Source organism: Pipistrellus kuhlii, unplaced genomic scaffold, assembly GCF_014108245.1.
Source record: "Pipistrellus kuhlii isolate mPipKuh1 unplaced genomic scaffold, mPipKuh1.p scaffold_m20_p_7, whole genome shotgun sequence".
Classification (NCBI taxonomy): domain Eukaryota; kingdom Metazoa; phylum Chordata; class Mammalia; order Chiroptera; family Vespertilionidae; genus Pipistrellus; species Pipistrellus kuhlii.
This window is the reverse complement of record NW_023425573.1, coordinates 29,640,876-29,658,588: the sequence shown is the minus strand read 5'-3', so window position 1 is coordinate 29,658,588 and position 17,713 is coordinate 29,640,876. Positions and strand designations below refer to the sequence as shown.

Genomic DNA, 17,713 nt, shown 5'->3' with positions numbered 1-17,713 from the left:
GGTTGGGTCCATAGGAAGCTGTGTGTGTTCTCCCTGAGAGATGTCCCGCAGAGGAGAGCCAGGCCAGGTGCCTTTGGGAGTGGGCACCTGGGAGGAAGGCCATAGCTCTGTCTGCCCCTCTCGAAGGCCAGTCCTGAGGAGGGTGGACTGAGTGAGCACATCCTTGGGGTGGGACGATGCTGAACCCATTCTGTGAACCTCTGAAGGGCTCAGAACAGAGGTGTGGCCCCATATGCAGCATGCTCCTGGGGCTGCAGTTGTGGCGCGGGTGCTCAGGGCTGGAGGAGAGAGGAGTGTGGTCCCAGCTCCTGAAGGCCCTGTGGCACTCTAGCTAGCCCCCATGCCCTGGCCACCTTGCTTGTTGTGGACAGTGTTCATTTTAAGCCAGGTCACAAGCAGATCAAAGGTCCTGGTGGCACCCCATGTCTAGTCAGCTGGTTAGCGATACGCTTGAATATTCCCAAATAAAATGCCAGTGTGCTTTTTAAAGTACTCATAGAATTTCACCTAGCCTTTCTTCATATAAAACAATATCCCTTTCCAGCTAAAGTTAAAAGGCAACTGACTTATGTATTTAAACCATCCCAAACCTTTTTGATTCTTCCAGTTACTTTAAAATAACAATAGAGAACTGAGCTTTCAACTAAGGCCTGTCCCTGCTTCCTGCTTCACTCTTCTGACAAGAAAATGTTCCTTTACTTACGCACATCAAAAAGCAGGAAACACTGGTTTATCAAGGTCTCTTAAAAATATTTTTAATGCAAGAGAGTTGGACGGAGCCCCACTTCTCTGCTCTGCAGCCTTTGAAGTGGATTGATCTATGGTGTGTTGGACAACTTGGTGCACACAACGGGCAGCCAGCTGTGGCCAACATAGCCACCTGGTGGTGTGGCTCCAGGGGAGAGAGGCAGGAACGGAGCCTACAATAGCAGAACCGCACTGTGCCGAGGTCCACGTTGCTCCCAAGAGCCATTTCATTGAACAGTTTTGGGGTTTTTTGCAACTATTGGTGACGACTGACCTTGAAAACTCAAACGTTTTGCAGGAGCAGTGTAAATGGAGGTTCAGGGAGTCCAGCAAGTGGGGGGCTAACATGAGCAGTGAGAGCCCATCATTTCTCATGTCACCCCAAGGCAGAGTTTGGTTTTGACCAATTTTCTAATTAATCATGTGGCATATCAAGGATCAATGCCATCATTTCATTCAACCCAACTCCTAGATCAATGAAGGAATTCACAGAGGATAAGGTGGAGCTGCAGTGTTGGGAGAAAAGGCTTTCATTGGAAATTTAGCAACTGGGTTATGTTGTTACACTTTAGGAAAGGTGTGGCTGTGACAAAACACAGTGATTACAAACAGCTGTGTGTGTGAGAGGCAGACACAGAGACTCTGAGTCCACTCAGTCTGAGAGCCGATTATCTGCTTTTAATCGGCCATCTCCCCCTCACTCACACATGCTCCTACACTCACACTCATAGGCATGCTTGCACATGCTCACACAATCATGCATACACACACTCGCAGTCATGTTTATGCCATGCTTACAAATGCGCACACTTGCACAGTCATGCTTGTACTCACTCTCAGCTATACTTTATACTCACAATCATGCTTACACATGCTCACACTCCCCGCCAGGGTCACCTCCTGCCAGAAGTGGCCGTAGTTTCAGCTGTGTGCAGGCCCATGTGGGGGGTGCAGGCCCCAGTGCATGTGTGTCTGCTTTAGGGCAGTACATGCCTCCTGTATGTCCACTTAGAAGGTGGGCCCTCACCTATCCTTCATGCACAGACCATCCTCCTCACCCCACTCATTGTCACAGAAGGATGTAGGGAAACAGTGACAGTTGGCCCTACCAGGCCCCCTTTGTAAAATGGGTAAGAAACTCATCCTAGTTGCCAGCCACCTACCTCAGCAAAAGCATAGCTCACAGCCAAGAGTGGATGCCATCTTGGGCCCTGTCCCCACTTGCTCAGCAGGTTCAGTATTTCTAGCACTGACTGCCAAGCTCCCACTGTGGAGCCCTCACAGCAAGAAACTCTTGTGTTCACAGCACTCAGCTTTGGTGACTGATTTTTTTTTTTTTTTCCCCCAGAGAGAAATAGAGAAGGAAAGAAAGATAGAAACATTAGTGATGGGAGAGAATCATTGATCGTCTTCCTCCTACTCTTCCTCCACTGGGGATCAAGCCTGCAACCCAAGCATGTGCCTTAACTAGGAATCAAACCATAACCTTCTATAGATCGATGCTCAACCACTGAGCCATGCCAGTGGGCTGATTTTTTTTTAATATCTCATTCTCTTCCAAGAGGATTTGGCAACTATAAAAATATGAGACAGGAGAGCCAGGAAGCCAGGCTGGAACATGAGGGGGAGATGAGTTGCCCTGGCCCTAGGTCAGTCCAAGGACACGGGACAACCTTGCCTGCACTGTTCTCTCCATACCTCTTCCCCTACTCAGGGAGGGAGTGATAGGGCTTTCTGAGCATCTGGTTACTGAAGAAGAGCCGCCACATGGCACACCAGTGTCTCCAGCATGTTAGGGTGGCAAGTCACCCACTGGTCTAGTTTCTAAGCACAGCGACTGAGGCCTCCAAGCCTGAGCTGATTGGGAGTGTGGGCTTCGTGTTCTCTGCAACACATCCCCCAAATCTCCCACAGAGGAAGAATGGGGAAGGGGTGCACTCACCCCTGAAGGCATCATCCTCCACTCTGCAGGTGACAGGACCCACCTAGGAAGAGCGGGCCTGGGCCTCTCCCACAGGTCTCCCAAGAAACTAGCCTCTCCCAGCCAGTGTCGCTCGTGGTTGAGCATCGACCCATGCACCAAGAGGTCTCTGGTTTGATTCCCTGTCGGGCACGTGCTTAGGTTGTGAGCTCAATCCCCCGCAGGAGGTGTACGGAGGCAGCTAATCCATGTTTCTATCTCTCTCCCTCTCTCTCTAAAAACATATTAAAAAAAGAAGAAGAAAAAAAAGGAAAGACCCTGGCCAGTGTTGCTCAGTGGTTGAGTCACCCATGAACCAGGTCACAGTTTGATTTCCAGTCAAGGGCACGTGGACTTGATTCCCTCGGGGTGGGGGGGTGGGGGGGATGGGCCTGTGCAGGGGGCAGCCAATTGGTGATTCTCTCTCATCACTGATGTTTCTATTTCTCCCTCTCTGAAATCAATAAAAACATTTTTTTTTTTTTTAAAGAAACTAGCCTCTTTTTGATGTCATCCTGGCATGTGGAACCTCCATGCCCTCCCAGCCAGGCAGGAACTTTGTCACATGAGGGCCTGAGGCAGCAGGTGGGGAGGGCTGGGCAGCCTGCCCAGCTGGTCCCCGATTAGGAGGAAGGGTGCTGTCATCACAGGTGTACTTTCTTACTCTGCTATTTACCAAGTCTCAAGCCTGTAACCTTTTTAAAGAAGGAATTCGGGTTATTAGTTCTCTTGTGATTTATTTTTGTTTTTTAAAAATTGTTGAAAACCAACATGAGAACAGGTTGCCAACTTGTCACCAGCTTTCCTGGGCCCCGTGGTGCTGCCTCGGTGGAGGATTCACCGCCCACTCCTCAGGTCACCCTGAAGTAACTGTGGAGGGACAGGTCTGGTAGTGTCACCACTAGGCCTGACAGTAGCCGTAGGTTCCCGTGCGGCTGTGCAAGTGCTGGGGAGCAGGGATGTGTGGGGAATGCAATGGACACAAAGAGGCAACTGGAGCCACAGATGGGTGGAGGGGACCGGCTGGCAGCACAGAACTGGGCCTAGGAGGCCCCTCTGAAAGCAGCCACAGGAAGACGGGAGGAGGCAAAGGTGCTGCAGAGAACCCTCCGAGCCACCAGTGTTGTCAGACTTTAGTAACTCTTTGAGGGGTGAGTCCCCTCTTCCTGGCCCCTTTTTTTTAAGTCTAGACCAGAAGCAGTCAGTGTCTCTGGCGGTGGAGCAGAGCCTGGCACTAGGAGGTGCCCATAAAGGCTCGTGGGAAGAATTGGTTCAGTACAACCCAGTAGCATCTCATCACTCATGCTTTATTCCACTTAGGCATAGCAGCCTTGCCCTAAAAGCCCAGGTCCACAATCGCCCTTTTACCTTCCCTTTGTTCAATGGAACCAGTAGAAACACACCCAGTCCCTGCCATTGGTGCTGGCCTGAGTTTGTTTCCCTCTCTCCTTCATGCACAGGAAGCACCTCCGGCTTTCCTGTCCACTGCCCAGGGAAACGGTCTTCAGAGATCACTCTCCTGCTAGATCACTCCGTTCATTCCCCTGACTTCCATGTAACTTCACATGGCAGAGGGTGGGAGCTCAGGACAGGACCCTTCATGGTTCCTGCCTTACTTCACAAGCGTAGGAGAACTCCACCCCCAGACACCTTGCCAGGTGCTAGGGACAGAGACAGTGAGCCTCAAGTGCTGCACTAACGCTCGGGAATGGGTGCTGGGGGGTCCCGGCCAGCAGTGACATGTCACAGTGACATGAGGGGCTGAGGGTGACACGAAGAGGTGACTTATAACCCTGGAGGGCTAGCCACCACCATTGTATCCATCCCACTGGGGAGAGTGGCATGGGGAGCCCACTGGAGATGGGAAAGCAGCAGCAGTAGTAACTTCCTCCCGTGTGTGCTCATGCACACTCTAATGCACCCCTCTGCTTCGGAATGACTGATTACTTATGCAGCGCGTTCCTTTTAAAACACTGGCAAGACAAAATTCTAGCAAAATATTCAAGTTGGAACCTAATGATTGGGACGCATAGGCTGTACTGAATAACCCCAGAATCTCAACGGCTTGTTTTCTGCTAGACTAGAGCGTCATATCCAGTGAGGGTCTGGGGCCCTGCCCCTCATCTTCCTCAACAAAGGCCCAGTGCCCTGGGGACACTGCTCCTCTCCCTGGTGGAGGCCACAGTGGAGCAGAGCTGAGTCACTCCCTTTGGTGGTTACAGTGACTGCAGCCCCAGGGCAGTGCTCACCTGTGCCTCTGAGGTAAATACCAGCAGAGGGAGCCGTGCTCCCAGGATACACCCTTGCTCACCTTTGGAAGGTGATGTCAGTGTTAGCAGTGGGTGAGTAACTTCAGCAACGCTGGCCTCCCCACGTTTGATTTCTGCCAACGTGATGGGCAAAACAGCACTGGTGGATTGTCATCTCGTCGCCCGGGGCTGAGCATCTTTTCATGCTGGGCCACTTGGGCTTCTCTTCTCATGGAGACCATGTCATTTCCAGTTTTTTATATTAGACCATGTTTGGAAGGACGGACGGGATGGGGGTGGTGGTGAATGGATGGATGGGATGAGGGGTGAATGGATGGGTGTCTACATATGTGGGAAGGGTGGGTAGGTGGACAATAGGAGTCCCCTCTTTTTCTGTCTCTGGAAGAGTGTGTAGGATCAGAATAGTCTGTTCTTCTTGACTGGGATGGCTGTCCTGGGCCCTGGGTTTCCTTTGGGTGAAGATTTTAAATAATTCAGTACCTTTAGTGGCTGTGGTCATCCATTCAGGTTTTTCTATTTCTTCTTGAGTTAATTTTGGAAAGTTATACTTTACCAATAATTTACCCTTTCAGCCATGTTTCTGACAGCATCTTATACTGTCTTCATATTATATATGCTGTATCTGGGGCCTGTTACCCTTCACTCTGTTTGTGCCTCTAGTTTCTCCATTAGTCTTGCTGCACTTGTCTACTTAATGGGTAATTTCAAAGAATCAACCTTCAGCTACAGCATCTTTTTTTTTTCTTTCTTTAAAATGTATTTCTTTATGTCCATTAAGCCACACTCGCTAATTGTGTTGCCCACGTTTTAGTTTTCTCTAAGAAGTCAGTCTCCCACTGTGATGGTACCTTTCCCCATATCTAATTTTAGGTCCGCCAAGTTTACCTCATACACTTTAAATCAATTTTGCTAAATAAGTACAAATGTTAGATCTTTATATCCTTTTGATGAATTGAAATTTTTATCGTCACACGGTGACCTTTGTGCCCAGTTCAATCCGTGGGCCCAGTGCAGCAGACGCCACACCAGCCTCCTCTCGCGGGTTTTGCGGAGCACCAGTGTCTCCTCGCCGTGGAGCCCCTCTCCCCCCCACCCCCACCCCGTCCGATGTCTCCTGTACCCAGCTTGAGGCAGGGATCCTGTTATCTTTAGATCCAGTGCCACAACCTGTGCTTTGGGCGGAGACTTTGGTTGTGACCATTGGTTTGAGTGCGGGTTGTTTGGTTTGTTCAGATTCATTTCCACCATCTGATTCTGTGGTATTTGCCCCTTGCCTTGGCTCTCTTTTCTCTTTCCATGCCTGCTCTTGACACAGGACTCCATTTGTCCTCTCTCTTGAGTGGGAAGATACAGCCAATCAAATTCTCTCGGTCATGATCCTTAAAAATGTTAGTGTGTGCCCTTGACTCGGTCTGTAACCTCACCCTTCCCTGTGCTACCAGGGTGTGGGCTGCTCTGTGTACAGGGGACATCACAGATTAAATGCAGGCACTCAGATGAACAGGCTTATAAAGCATGACTGGCTCATCAGACATTTTAAGTGTGACTGGTGTCTGGTATGTCTGTCTGTAGGTGGGCAGCCCAGCCCCTCCCGGGTCTGTGCAGTCATGACTAGTATTCTTTCCCACTTGTGTCACTGCCACTGTGCCATGCGGCCTGTTTACTTGGCCATCCTGCTCCTGTGCTGTTTTCTTTGCTCCTTGGGCCTCCTCATTTCTCAGTCCACTGGGTCATTTTCATTCTGCCTTCAGCACAGCCCAGAGTCTCCCTTGGGAAACACTTTTGTGCGAACCTTCCCAGCGTGTTGTTTTACAGCCTTTGTTTCACCCTCCCTGTTGCTCAGTGAGGAAGAGGTCACACCACTGTCTTCCTGCTCCTTTGCCATGAATCCAGCGCTGTCTGGCTGGTGCTGCTCCTCTGACGATAGTTTTGTCCAGCTGCTTGTAGAATTTTCCACAGGTTCAATCCAACATGCCTGAGAGTGGGTTTCCCTTTAAAATTCCTCAGCTCGGGTCTTGACCCCCTCCTGAACTGAGCGTGGGTTCCAGTGGTCCATCAGGATGCCCTCCGTGTGGGCACCTGTGATGATGCCTGCCATTCCCTCAGGGACTTGAGGTCAGCACCTATTCCAGTCTCCGGGCTGCATCTGGGCCATTTGCAGTTGTTGCTTCCATGCTTGCTTTATAGCTTAAAACTGATCATTTCAATGCCGCAGTCTCTGAGAAGCTGAGCTTTGATTTTTGGGTGTCTTTCAATTTACTCGTAAGTAGCAGAGTTAGCACATGTGTCTCTCAGACATTTCCCTTTGTTGTCACCATCATACCTCAGTGTGGGACAGGGTCACTGCCTGGGAGCCAACCCTGGCACACTGCTGTTAGCAGAAGCGCAGGACACACTGAGGTTCACTCGGTTTTCCTGAGAGCCCTTCTGTTTCTGCCCACAGTGGCCCTGCCGGCCTGTCACCTGAGTCTCCTCAGCTGTGACAACTTCTCAGTCTTTCATGTTCTCACAACCACCACAGTTTGGGGGAGTGCTGGTCAGGTGTTTTATAGAGTCCATTTATGTTTGTCCGTTTTTTCCCTCATGATTTAGGGGTTAGGGAAGCAAAACCCCAGGGGTCCAGTGCCCTTCTCCACACTTCCTCTCCCGATGCTGTCCACGTGGCTCCTGCTGAAGTTCACCGTGAGGCCTGGTGATAGTGGGCTTGTCAGTGTATGTCCCCACCGTGAAGGTCCTTTGGCTGGAAGTCACTCGTGCAGCCTTGCACGTGCTTTGGGGCAGGTGGGAGGTGTTAGCTCTGTCAGGGGAGGGCTGTGTACTCAGTCACTTTTTATATCAGTGCTCACTCATGGCTGTTCATGTCAGACTCGGGATTATGATTCAGTATTGCGTCTTGTATTCCGTTTCCTGCTAGCCCTGTGTGTCCCTCGGACGAGCCCTGGCATCTGTCTTTAGCTCTTTTGTACTCTGCACTGGAAGACGCCCAGGCTCCTCCGTGTTCTCCCCGCTGCCCTAGAACAGCCGCGTCTCCAGGGAGCCAGTTCCTTTCATTGGAGGGTGGTATTAGAGGCCGAGATTGCTGCTCCTGGCCCGAGTGCAGCTCGCTGGCTTCTGTGCTTCATGATCGGGAACTGAGTTGGCAGCACTGATTGGCAGCCTCGGGGCCGTGTGCCCATGGGAGGATGGACAGTTGCTGTGCCTGTCACAGACCCACCACTGCAAGTGCAGGTCTGCACGCTTCGTGTTTACCTGGCATTATCTCGGGTGCCTCTGTTCTAGCTTTTACCCAGAGCCAAGGCAAGAACAAAACTGCTTACAGTCGTCTCTGCAATCACGTTTGTGCATCTGCCCTCCCTGGCTCATCCTGGGGCTCCGGGCTTCCAGCCCACCTGTCCCCAGTGTGTCTCAGTGGGTTCCAGCTTCCACCGAGCCCCCAGGTCTCTCCGGGGTTTGGAGGCTTATCCGGTTATTTAAAGTTCTTTTAATCATTGTGTTTTCATGCTCTGTTGCAGCCACTCTGGTTTGCCCTGGAGCCCTCTGGCCTTGTGTGGGTTCTGCTACCTGCCGCCAGCACTTAGGGAATCGCCTAGAGCAGAGGTTCCTTCTGTTCTGCTCAATACTTTTCTTCGATTTACCTTTTCTCCTGTTATTAGAAGAAAACCATCGCCAGGGAGTAGTCAAGCATTTTTATTTAAAATACCAGGAATGTGAAAGTGATGTTCCCAAAAAGTGGTAGTTATCCCCCTGATCTCATGCTGAAGTCTGCACCAGCCCCTCCCGGACACCCTCTGTGGCCCTGCTACCTGAGAACCACAAGCATCCCTGAGTTTCCTAAGCAAAGTGCCCTAAAGAAAATAAGTTCCCTTTTGTAAAAGTTTATGTGATAAATCTGAAGCCCACATCTGGCTGTTAAACTTACGTTTCTTCGCCGTTGGCAAGTGCACTTAAGACACAAGTGCTGATTGTGAACAGCCTGCTCTGATGTGCACGGGGTTATATTAACCATACAGTCGCATGTCTTTTGCAGCTCGATCCTCTCCCAGAAAAGGTTTTACAGCAGAGACCCAATGCCAACGCCATCCGGTCCATGGAAAAGGTCATTGAGATTCACAGTAAGTTGTCCTGGCCAGGTCTCTGGCCGGGAAATTCTCCTGTGGGAGGAAGAGTGCAGGACTCCCCGGCCCCGATTCCCCTGCCCTGGGCTCCTCTCGTGTCACTGCCGGCTGCATCCTGGGCCTATAAGACAGGCCTCGCTTCCAGCCAGATTTGATGAGCTGGTGGAGACTCTTGTTGAACCCCCACTCGCTCCCCACAGCCCACTACAATGTGTCATCACCTCCATGTCACAAAAGAGCCTGCCTCCAGGAGGCTGGGAAGTCACTTGCTCCAGGTCCCCAGCTAGCAGGGTGGGGCCAGGGCGTGAACTGGTCTCTTCCCTGGCCCGAGAACCCCACCCCTCCCACAGACTCAGTGTGGGATGCAGGGCTCCCTATTTCCTAGTACTTCCCCTCCAACATCAAGTGCTGGGGACCAAGGGAGCTGACACACAGCCAGGTGACTCAGACAGTGTGCTAGCTACCCTTGTTACAAAGCTCATTTTGTCCTGGGTCCTTAGGATGGCCCAAATTGTGGAGGCTGTCCGTGGGTGGAAACCAGGGATCTCACCTGTGTGTCCTGCACGGGTGTTGGGTCCCTCCTAGTCTTGGAGCTGAGCTATTCCCCTGTCCTGATGAGAAGCCCCTGGGTGCCAGAAAACACCGAGAGGCTGGCTCTGGGCCAGGCCAGCCCCCCCTGCATGGTCCCCTTACTCTTGAGGCCACATAGGAGCACTCCCGTGGTCTTGGAAGGTCCAGTTAGGAATTTTCTCTACACTGAGTGGCAGTCTTCCCAGGCCCCCTCCTGCTCCTAGAGTCAGGGACAGGGTCATGGAGAGCCTGCTGGGCCCAGTCCCGTGGTGTCTGTAACCTAGCGCTTCCCTCACCCAGGCCAGTACTGGCGCTCCCTGCAGCGCCTCCCCTCCACTGTGGCCTACTCCCTGGTCGAGGCCCAGAAGCGTGAGAATGAAGAAGCCGAGACAGTCACCGCCATGGCCTCCCTGTCCGTAGGTGTGAAGCCCGCTGAGAAGAGGTGAGCACTGCAGGGCCTGGCCTGTGGCACTGCATGGAGGGGCCGCCTTCTGAAGGAGAGCCGAGTCTCAGCTCCTGCATCTGAGGCCTCTCAAGGCCATGGGGGGGTCAAGTGTCCCCATCCAACACATCTTTCCCGTGTGGAAGGCCCTTTGAAACACGAGGTGTAGTGGGGAGCATTTATCCCTGAGCAGGTGGCCCAGTAACACCTGGTTAGGAGCCAGGAATTGAAGGTGGGACGTGGAAGGTGGGAGGTGGGAGGGGGAGAGCAGTCCTGTTGGGGGAAGAGGGCCAGACGACAGACAGAGAAGGCCCTGCAGTGCTGCCTCTAACCCTCCATCTGTCCTTTCTCTTTTCTGCCGTGTTCCTTTCCACTGCCACAGGCCTGAGGAGGAGCCCATGGAAGAGGAGCCGCCCCTGTAACCATGCCCACAGCTGCGACTCTTGTTTGTCTGTCTGTCTTGAAGCTCCGCCAAGAAAAGTTGCTGTTTCTCTGCATCCTGCCAGGCGTTCTCTCAGAATCCGCAGGTGCGCCAGGGGCCCAGACCCCAGGTCTCACCGGGCAGGGCAGCCTTACACAGAACCCGGGACAGACGCCGGGAAGAGCAGACACCGACATGCAGGGCACCAGGCTCGCCCTCGGCCCCCGTGAGGGATGCCGAAGAGGGAGGAAGCCTGCGGCAGCTCGCGGCAGAGTTGCCCGATTTAGTTGACATGAGGAAAAGAAAATGAAAATCAAAGATCTAACAATACAACACAAACTTGATCAAAACTGGTGCTTAAAGTTTGATGATTAATTACCCACAATTCCACAGTCTCCATGTAAACCACTCATCTTGTAGCTTACTTTTTAAAGAGAACGTTTTCTATCGCTCTGGCCTGCCTCTGTGAACCAGAGCGGTGTGTGGTGGGGTTTGCAGCCGGGTGGGGGACAGAGTGGATGAGCATTTAAGAAAAAGAAAAAAAATGGACAAAAATGGAAATGTGAGCCTGCAAGAGCCGGCTTTGCTTTCTCAAAGCCATCGGAAGATGCAAGTTTGTGCCTTTTTTTTATTGCTCTGATGGATTTTTGTGGCTGGGTTTTCTGAAGTCTGAGGAACAATGCCTTAAGAAAAAAATAAGCAGCAGGAATCGATGGGACAGCCCTGTGGCCGGTGGGGCTGGCAGTGCCCGTGGGGCAGGAGGCCGCCCCGTGCCGGCCAGGCCTTCGAGAGCAGGCGCAGGCCGCGGCCGGCGGCTCCAGAGGGCTGCCAACCTGCCGCCCTCCTTTGGCTTTATTGTTGTGTAAGAAAAATGGAGGTAGTTCCCAAAAAGTGGCAAATACTCTCGGGAGTTTTGAAGTCTAACAAATTTTAAATGAATCCAAAGTGTTCTTTTCTCATACGTCATATAACAGTTGAGCATCTCCATTGGTTGTGAAGCATGTCCTAGGCACACCTTCAGTGTTACGGTTGGAATGCTTTTTATTAAAAGCAAGTAGCATGAAGTACTGCTTAAATTTTAGGTATAAATAAATATATATATGTATAATATATATTCCAATGTATTCAAGCTAAGAAACTTGATTCTTATGAAATCTTGATAAAATATTTATAATGCATTTATAGAAGAAGTATATATATATATATATATATAATAAATGCAGGTTGTCAAGGTCCCTGGGAACGAACGACTTGTGAATTAGCTACCAAGGTGCTTACGGAAAGGGATCTAGTTTGAACTCATGTAGTTTGAAGTCCAGATTGGATCGATTTCAGATCGCCAGCACATTCGCCACTGGCAACTACCACACGTTTGTATTTCATTTTAATTATTTTCTAACAGACCCCTCCCGCTCCACACCTCCACCCACATATGTACCTAATAAGTTTTTATAGCAAGAAATATAAATTTGCTGTTGATTTTTGTATGAATTTTTCACAAAAAGATCCTGAATAAGCATTGTTTTGTGAATTTCACTTTTTTTTTTCTTTTCTTTTTTTGCACCATTTAGCAGTTTTCTGAATGGTAATAATGTCTAAACCTTTTTCCTTTCTAAATTTTCGCTTGTACATTTTTTTAACTTTAAACGTGTTTTTTATTGTTTTCACTTTTGTTTGTATGGTAAACAGTTTTCTCCAAACGGAACTGCTGCCATCCGGGTTTATTTTCAGAAAGAGCGTCGCCTGCGTGGCAGATCTGGGCTGTCGGTGGTGGCGGGCTTCTCCTGCCTCGCCAGCAGTATTACCGGGTGGTGTGTTTCCCTCCGTGGCAGGTGTGGAGAGGGCCACTCGTGACACTGAACGGTTACTTGCCAGACACTGCAGGCCGTCAGCTTTCCTAAAACTCATTTAAACTTCTCTGACCATGTCGTCAGACTAGCTTCAGTTTTCCAAAGACCTTTTAAGCATGTCAGCAATGCATGGCCCGGCGCCAGTCCAGGTTTTTCTGCTGCAGCCACGTGGCCCTGCCCTTGCTGCCTGGCGAGCCTGTGGGGACTCCGGACTCCTGAGCAGCGCAGCCGGCCTTTGCTCTTTTTCTCTCTGACAGAAACGGAACGTCACTTTTACTGGTAACTTATTTTCAGAACTTGAAGCCACCGCTTTCATTCCCAAGTGTGTACTGAGTTCAGACTCGTGGGGGAAATGCAGACCCAGCGTGCCCCAGGAGGGAGCCTCAGCCAAGCCTCTGAGTTTGGTGACATTCACAGGGTAGCTTCTGAGAGCCACTGACACAGTTGGGTGTTGACCAAAGGAATCCAAATGCTTGGATTGGCTTGGTCATGGGGATGCTGTTGGTCAGAAATAGGACAGTGGGTTGAGGTAGGACAAGAGGGTCATGGAGCACATTTGGCTCCTTTCCCCTCTGGCCACTCTGCCCTGAGGCCCACTTGGCAGGAGGAGCTCAGGAGGGATCGGTGCCATCCTTCCCGGAGTGGCGCAGAGCAGTGGCTTCTCAGCTCCCTTCTCAAGATCCCCCGCTGGTGGCTTCTCAGCTCCCTTCTCAAGATCCTCCGGGGACCCCTGCCGCCTGCCTGCTCTGCCAGCCCTGGCTCTCGGGAGGAATGCGACATCTGACCTTTTTACAGATGATCAGATGGCCTGGACCTCTTGGTGGCCACATTCTCCCTGGGGGTTTACTTCCTCTCTCCCAGAGACACCCTGCAGATAGGTCCCGCAGGGAGCCTGTTTCGCTTGTCAGCTCACTCCAGCTTCACAGACGTGCAGAAAGCAGAGCCATGTAGCCTTTTTTTTCTGTGAAGACACTCAGCCCCTCTCCACGGCCCCCGTCCAGGGCAGATGGCGGAGGGCCTGCCAAGTGTGGGCAGGACTCTGCGTGAAGGAGGGCCCCTCCGCCCTCCCTCTTTGGTCCTTGGACCTTAGCCTTTTTCTTCCTTTGCAAAGTCCTTAGGGCACAGGCTGGGGGTCAGCAAGTGAGCACTTTATAGCCCTTCACGGGAAACTGTGATGCCGCAGGCCGGGGTGTCACCCGGCCCTTTCAGTTTTCCCGCCACGACGCATCTGAGCCCCACCAGCAGGCAGCCATCCGGGACTGCACCCGGCTTCCAAAGGGCCTCTTTGTCAACGTGTTTCAGTTTTTCTTTCTTTCTTTTGAAGTCTGTTTCCAGAGGAAGGACCCTTTTGTATCGGTCTGACACTGGGAGTCTGGGTGGCAGCACCAGCCTCAGAGTCGGTTGTTTTCAATTTTCCATCGGAACATTCCTCCTTTCCTGGTCACAGCCGCGTGCTCATTCCATTCTTCTTTTTGTAGACTTTGGGCCCACGTGTTTTATGGGCATTGATACATATATAAATATATATATAAATATATATGAGTATATTTTTTTAAGTTTCCTACACCCGGAGGTTGCATGACTGTACGGCCGGCATGTCTTTATATTGTACACAGATTTGCACGCCGAACTCGGCAGCTTGGGGGAGAAGAAAAATGCCTTTGTGTTCCCCTCTCGTGACATTTGCTGACTCAAAAGATGGAGATTTTTCTGTAACGTAGCAAACCCTTGGAGGAGAGGGGGGAACGTTTGCGTCTTATTGAACTTATTCTTAAGAAATTGTACTTTTTATTGTAAGAAAAATAAAAAGGACTACTTAAACATTTGTCATATTAAGAAAAAAAAGTTTAACACTTGTGACATACCATAATAGAGTTTATTGTATTTATGTGGAAACAGTGTTTTAGGGGAACTACGCAGAATTCAAGTGAACTGCCTGTCTCTTCATTTGATTTGGAGGAGTTTTGTTTTGTTTTGTTTCCTTTGTTTCCTTTATCTTCTTGGGCTGGGGGCGAGGTGAGCACAGCCCTCCTGGCCCTGTGGCCGTTGGTGCCGATGGAGAACCGGGGGCCCCAGAGCGCCCCTTTCCGCACAGCGCGTTGCCCTTTTTTATTCCTTTTTAGATCATGTATGGCTAAGATTTCACTTTAAGCCGTCGTGAACTGTGCGAGCACTGTGGTTTCAAATTTTACTTTGCACCGAAAGGAAACCATTTCTTCCTTGTAATGAAGCGAGCTTGTTCCTAGCTCAGCTCACTTTGTCTCTGACATAATTAAAAGTCTCCTATGGAAAGAAAAGAAAGTGACAGTTTCTGTTTGTTTCTTGGTGTGTGTGCTCCATGGTGGAGGCCCTATTTTCCAGTTTCTGAGAATGACACATACAGAACACACACACACGCGGGGGCTGACCCTGTCCACCCGAGAGCTCATCACAGGCCCGGGGGTAGCGCCACATCCACCCGACGCCTGTGCCTGCGTGGGCGGGTGCCCCTTGGAGCAGCCGCCTGTTTCTTCTGTAACTTCATCGGTTGTCCCGTTGTCTGGACCTCCCGGGGTCTTTCCTTCGCTCAGTGGGGTCAGAAGTGTTCTCATTTTGTTCTGTCAGGTGGATCTGCACCGGCTAACTGTGTCCTGAAGGCCGACTCCACCTCCACTTCACCCGGAGCCCAGTTTTTGTACCTCGTCATACAACTTGTTACTCTTGTGGTGTCAATAAAGACAGCATTCATTGCCCTCTCACCTCTGGCTTCTGCCCGTGTGCTCTTGTCCTTGCTGGCTCGTGGGCCAGGGACCCCGTGGGGCTGCCCGCCTGCACTCAGCCTGGGTTGGGGAGTGCCTGTAGTCCTTGCAGTGTTTTCTTTCCAGACAAACTTTGCAACTCTGGGGAGGTGGGCTGGACATGCTCTCAGAGGAAGACAAGGCCCAAGAGCCTAGGCTGGGCCACCTTCCCCCAGCTGGGCACATGCCCCCTCACAATCTGCAAACCCATGCACAGCCTTCGCTGAGCAATACACTGCCCCCCACCCCAGACCATGCCACCATCTCCTTGGGCTGCCCAGTTCTGGGACTACCTATTGGGGTGAAAGATGGGTAAAGTCGGCCTCCTGGGCAGACCCGTGGTTCTAGCCCACTCCTGAGCCTGTCCAAGATGCGGCCCCCCGCCCCCCCACACACACACACAGCCACTGCCCCTCTGCTAAGTCCGGTTCTTACCTCTCCTTTCACAGCTGCCACCCAAGGGCACTCGAACATTCTATATACATCACCCCCCCCCAAGTTTGCTCCCTGGGACCCCCCTAGAATGGGCCACAGAACGAGGTATGGGGAGCATATCCTCCCAAGCTGACAGCAAGACACAGGCACAGCTGCCAAGCCACAGCCTGGAGGCCAGGAGTGCTTGGAGTCAGACATGGGCTGGGGGCCTGGAGCTGGGGCACTGGGGGCTGGAGGGCTGGGGGCCTGGAGCTGGAGGGCTGAGGCCTGGGGGTGGTTACATGTTCTTCCTGCCAAACGCGGGGATGGCAGCTGGTGAGAGGCTACCATATACCCAGGGCCAGTTAAGGCTTAGGTGGATATTTGTGAGAATATATCCATTTGCCCAAAATGAGAGGATCTTATTCTTACAGTTCTTATTTCTGAAACCAACTAAAAGTACAGTATTTCCAGCTCTCGGCCCAGGAGGCTCCTGAGCGCTGCTTCAATTTTATTAGAATCGAGGTTTATGTGACACATCTTTTGTGTCACTTTATCTCAAAGTGACTTTTTAAAAATATATTTTATTGATTTTTTACAGAGAGGAAAGGGAAGGGATAAAAAGTTAGAAACATCAATCAGCTGCCTCCTGCACACCCCCTACTGGGTATGTGCCCACAACCAAGGTACATGCCCTTGACCGAATCAAACCTGGGACCTTTCAGCTCGCAGGCTAATGCTCTATCCACTGAGCCAAACTGGTTAGGGCTCAAAGTGACTTTTTAATGTATATTACAAAGTGTTGATACTTTCCTACCTTTAAAGAATATGAAATACCACAGCCGCACAGTGGAGAGAACTCGCAGGGTGTATGCCCACCACGGAGACTGAACAAGTTTCACGGGCAGCTGCGTCAGCCGCTGTGTGTGCAGGGAGGCATTACGTGCCAGGTGAACAGAACTCAAAGCCATACCTTCAAAGACACCCGAGGAGGAAAGGGGAGGAATTGCCCTAAAGTAATGCTGGTGAACAATGTCTTCTCCTTGACAGTGGATGTGGGCGTGACCATGACGACATCACATTTGCAACCTCTGCCCACAGAACTCAGAACATCTCAAGGAATTCTACAACTGTTCCACAGGAGAATGTGGAATGTTGGGTATTTTCTAGCATATCCCCCCTCAAACCCCCAGAACCAGAAGGGCATCCTGTCCCACTGTCCTGAGGGACCGGGGCAGGACATCTGCCTGGCAAAGCCACTGTGGGGGCGCCCTCAGCTTCCCAGGCCAAGGTTTGGGGTGATGCACCCAATACCGTGCAGGACTGCTGTGAGGTCACCTAAGCTTAGTGGGCTCCCGGCCATGGAGGCTTTATCAATATGGTTACTGCCCTGTCATATGTTCTGTGTTATGCAACATAAATCATTGTTAGTAAGATGCTCAGTGTGGTTAGATGAGCTCAAAGCAGTTCCTGGGGGCAGGGGCACCGTGAACCGGGCCCCCCAGAACCCCTCTATCCCTATTTCCCCAGCAGTCCTCACATTGAGGGGCTGTGACGGGATGGATGGCAGCAGGAGAGGAGCAAGAACAGGGCAGCAGAGGAGAAACCAGAAGCCCGGTGGTCCCAGCCCTTTCCTCGGGGCAGGGGTCCCTGCTGGTGCCCAGGGTCCCTGCTCCTGGGTGCTGTGAGGCCCTGCTGTGTGCCTAGAAGGAATCCCTGTCCTGGGGCAGAAGCTGGACCCGGGGTTGTGCATTCACCAGGGATGTGGCACGGCCAGCCTACAGGGTCTGTCCCATCAGGAGAAGACAGGGACCCCAATGACAGAAGCACATGACCCCGCCGGGGCCTGTTGGAGGCACTGCAGAAACCTGTGATGCAGGTTTTAGGGGAGCAATGCTTTGCCATCTTCTGTGTCTGAAATGTTCAGGCCGCTTGGCAGAGGGCCTGAGCCTGCGTGTGGGTCCTGCCCTGGCAGGTCCGTGTTTGGGTGACGGGACCCCAGTCTCTGCTGCCTCTCCTGGGGTTGGGGACCGTGGGAAGCCACAGCGTCTCCCTGAACTGGGCTCTACTAATGCCCAGTTCCAGTCTAACCCCACAAACGCTGGCTTGGGGACAAGGCCTCCGGGGAGTGGAGATTAATTAATGCC

The 17,713-nt window shown here is 51.6% G+C and overlaps 1 protein-coding gene across 17 annotated transcripts in view; it reads left to right on the top strand.

Moving 5' to 3' along the window:
* Positions 1–15,113, top strand: part of HDAC4 (histone deacetylase 4) — a 224,851-nt gene extending 209,738 nt beyond the window's left edge. For all 17 annotated transcript variants that reach the window (XM_036422314.2, XM_045575421.1, XM_036422309.2 and 14 more), the window contains 3 exons: positions 9,005–9,089; positions 9,963–10,104; positions 10,487–15,113. In XM_036422314.2, the coding sequence (XP_036278207.1) occupies positions 9,005–9,089; positions 9,963–10,104; positions 10,487–10,526 (267 nt within the window). In that variant the 3' untranslated portion in view covers positions 10,527–15,113. The remainder of the gene's footprint in view (positions 1–9,004; positions 9,090–9,962; positions 10,105–10,486) is intronic.
* The last annotated feature ends 2,600 nt before the right edge of the window (positions 15,114–17,713 follow it).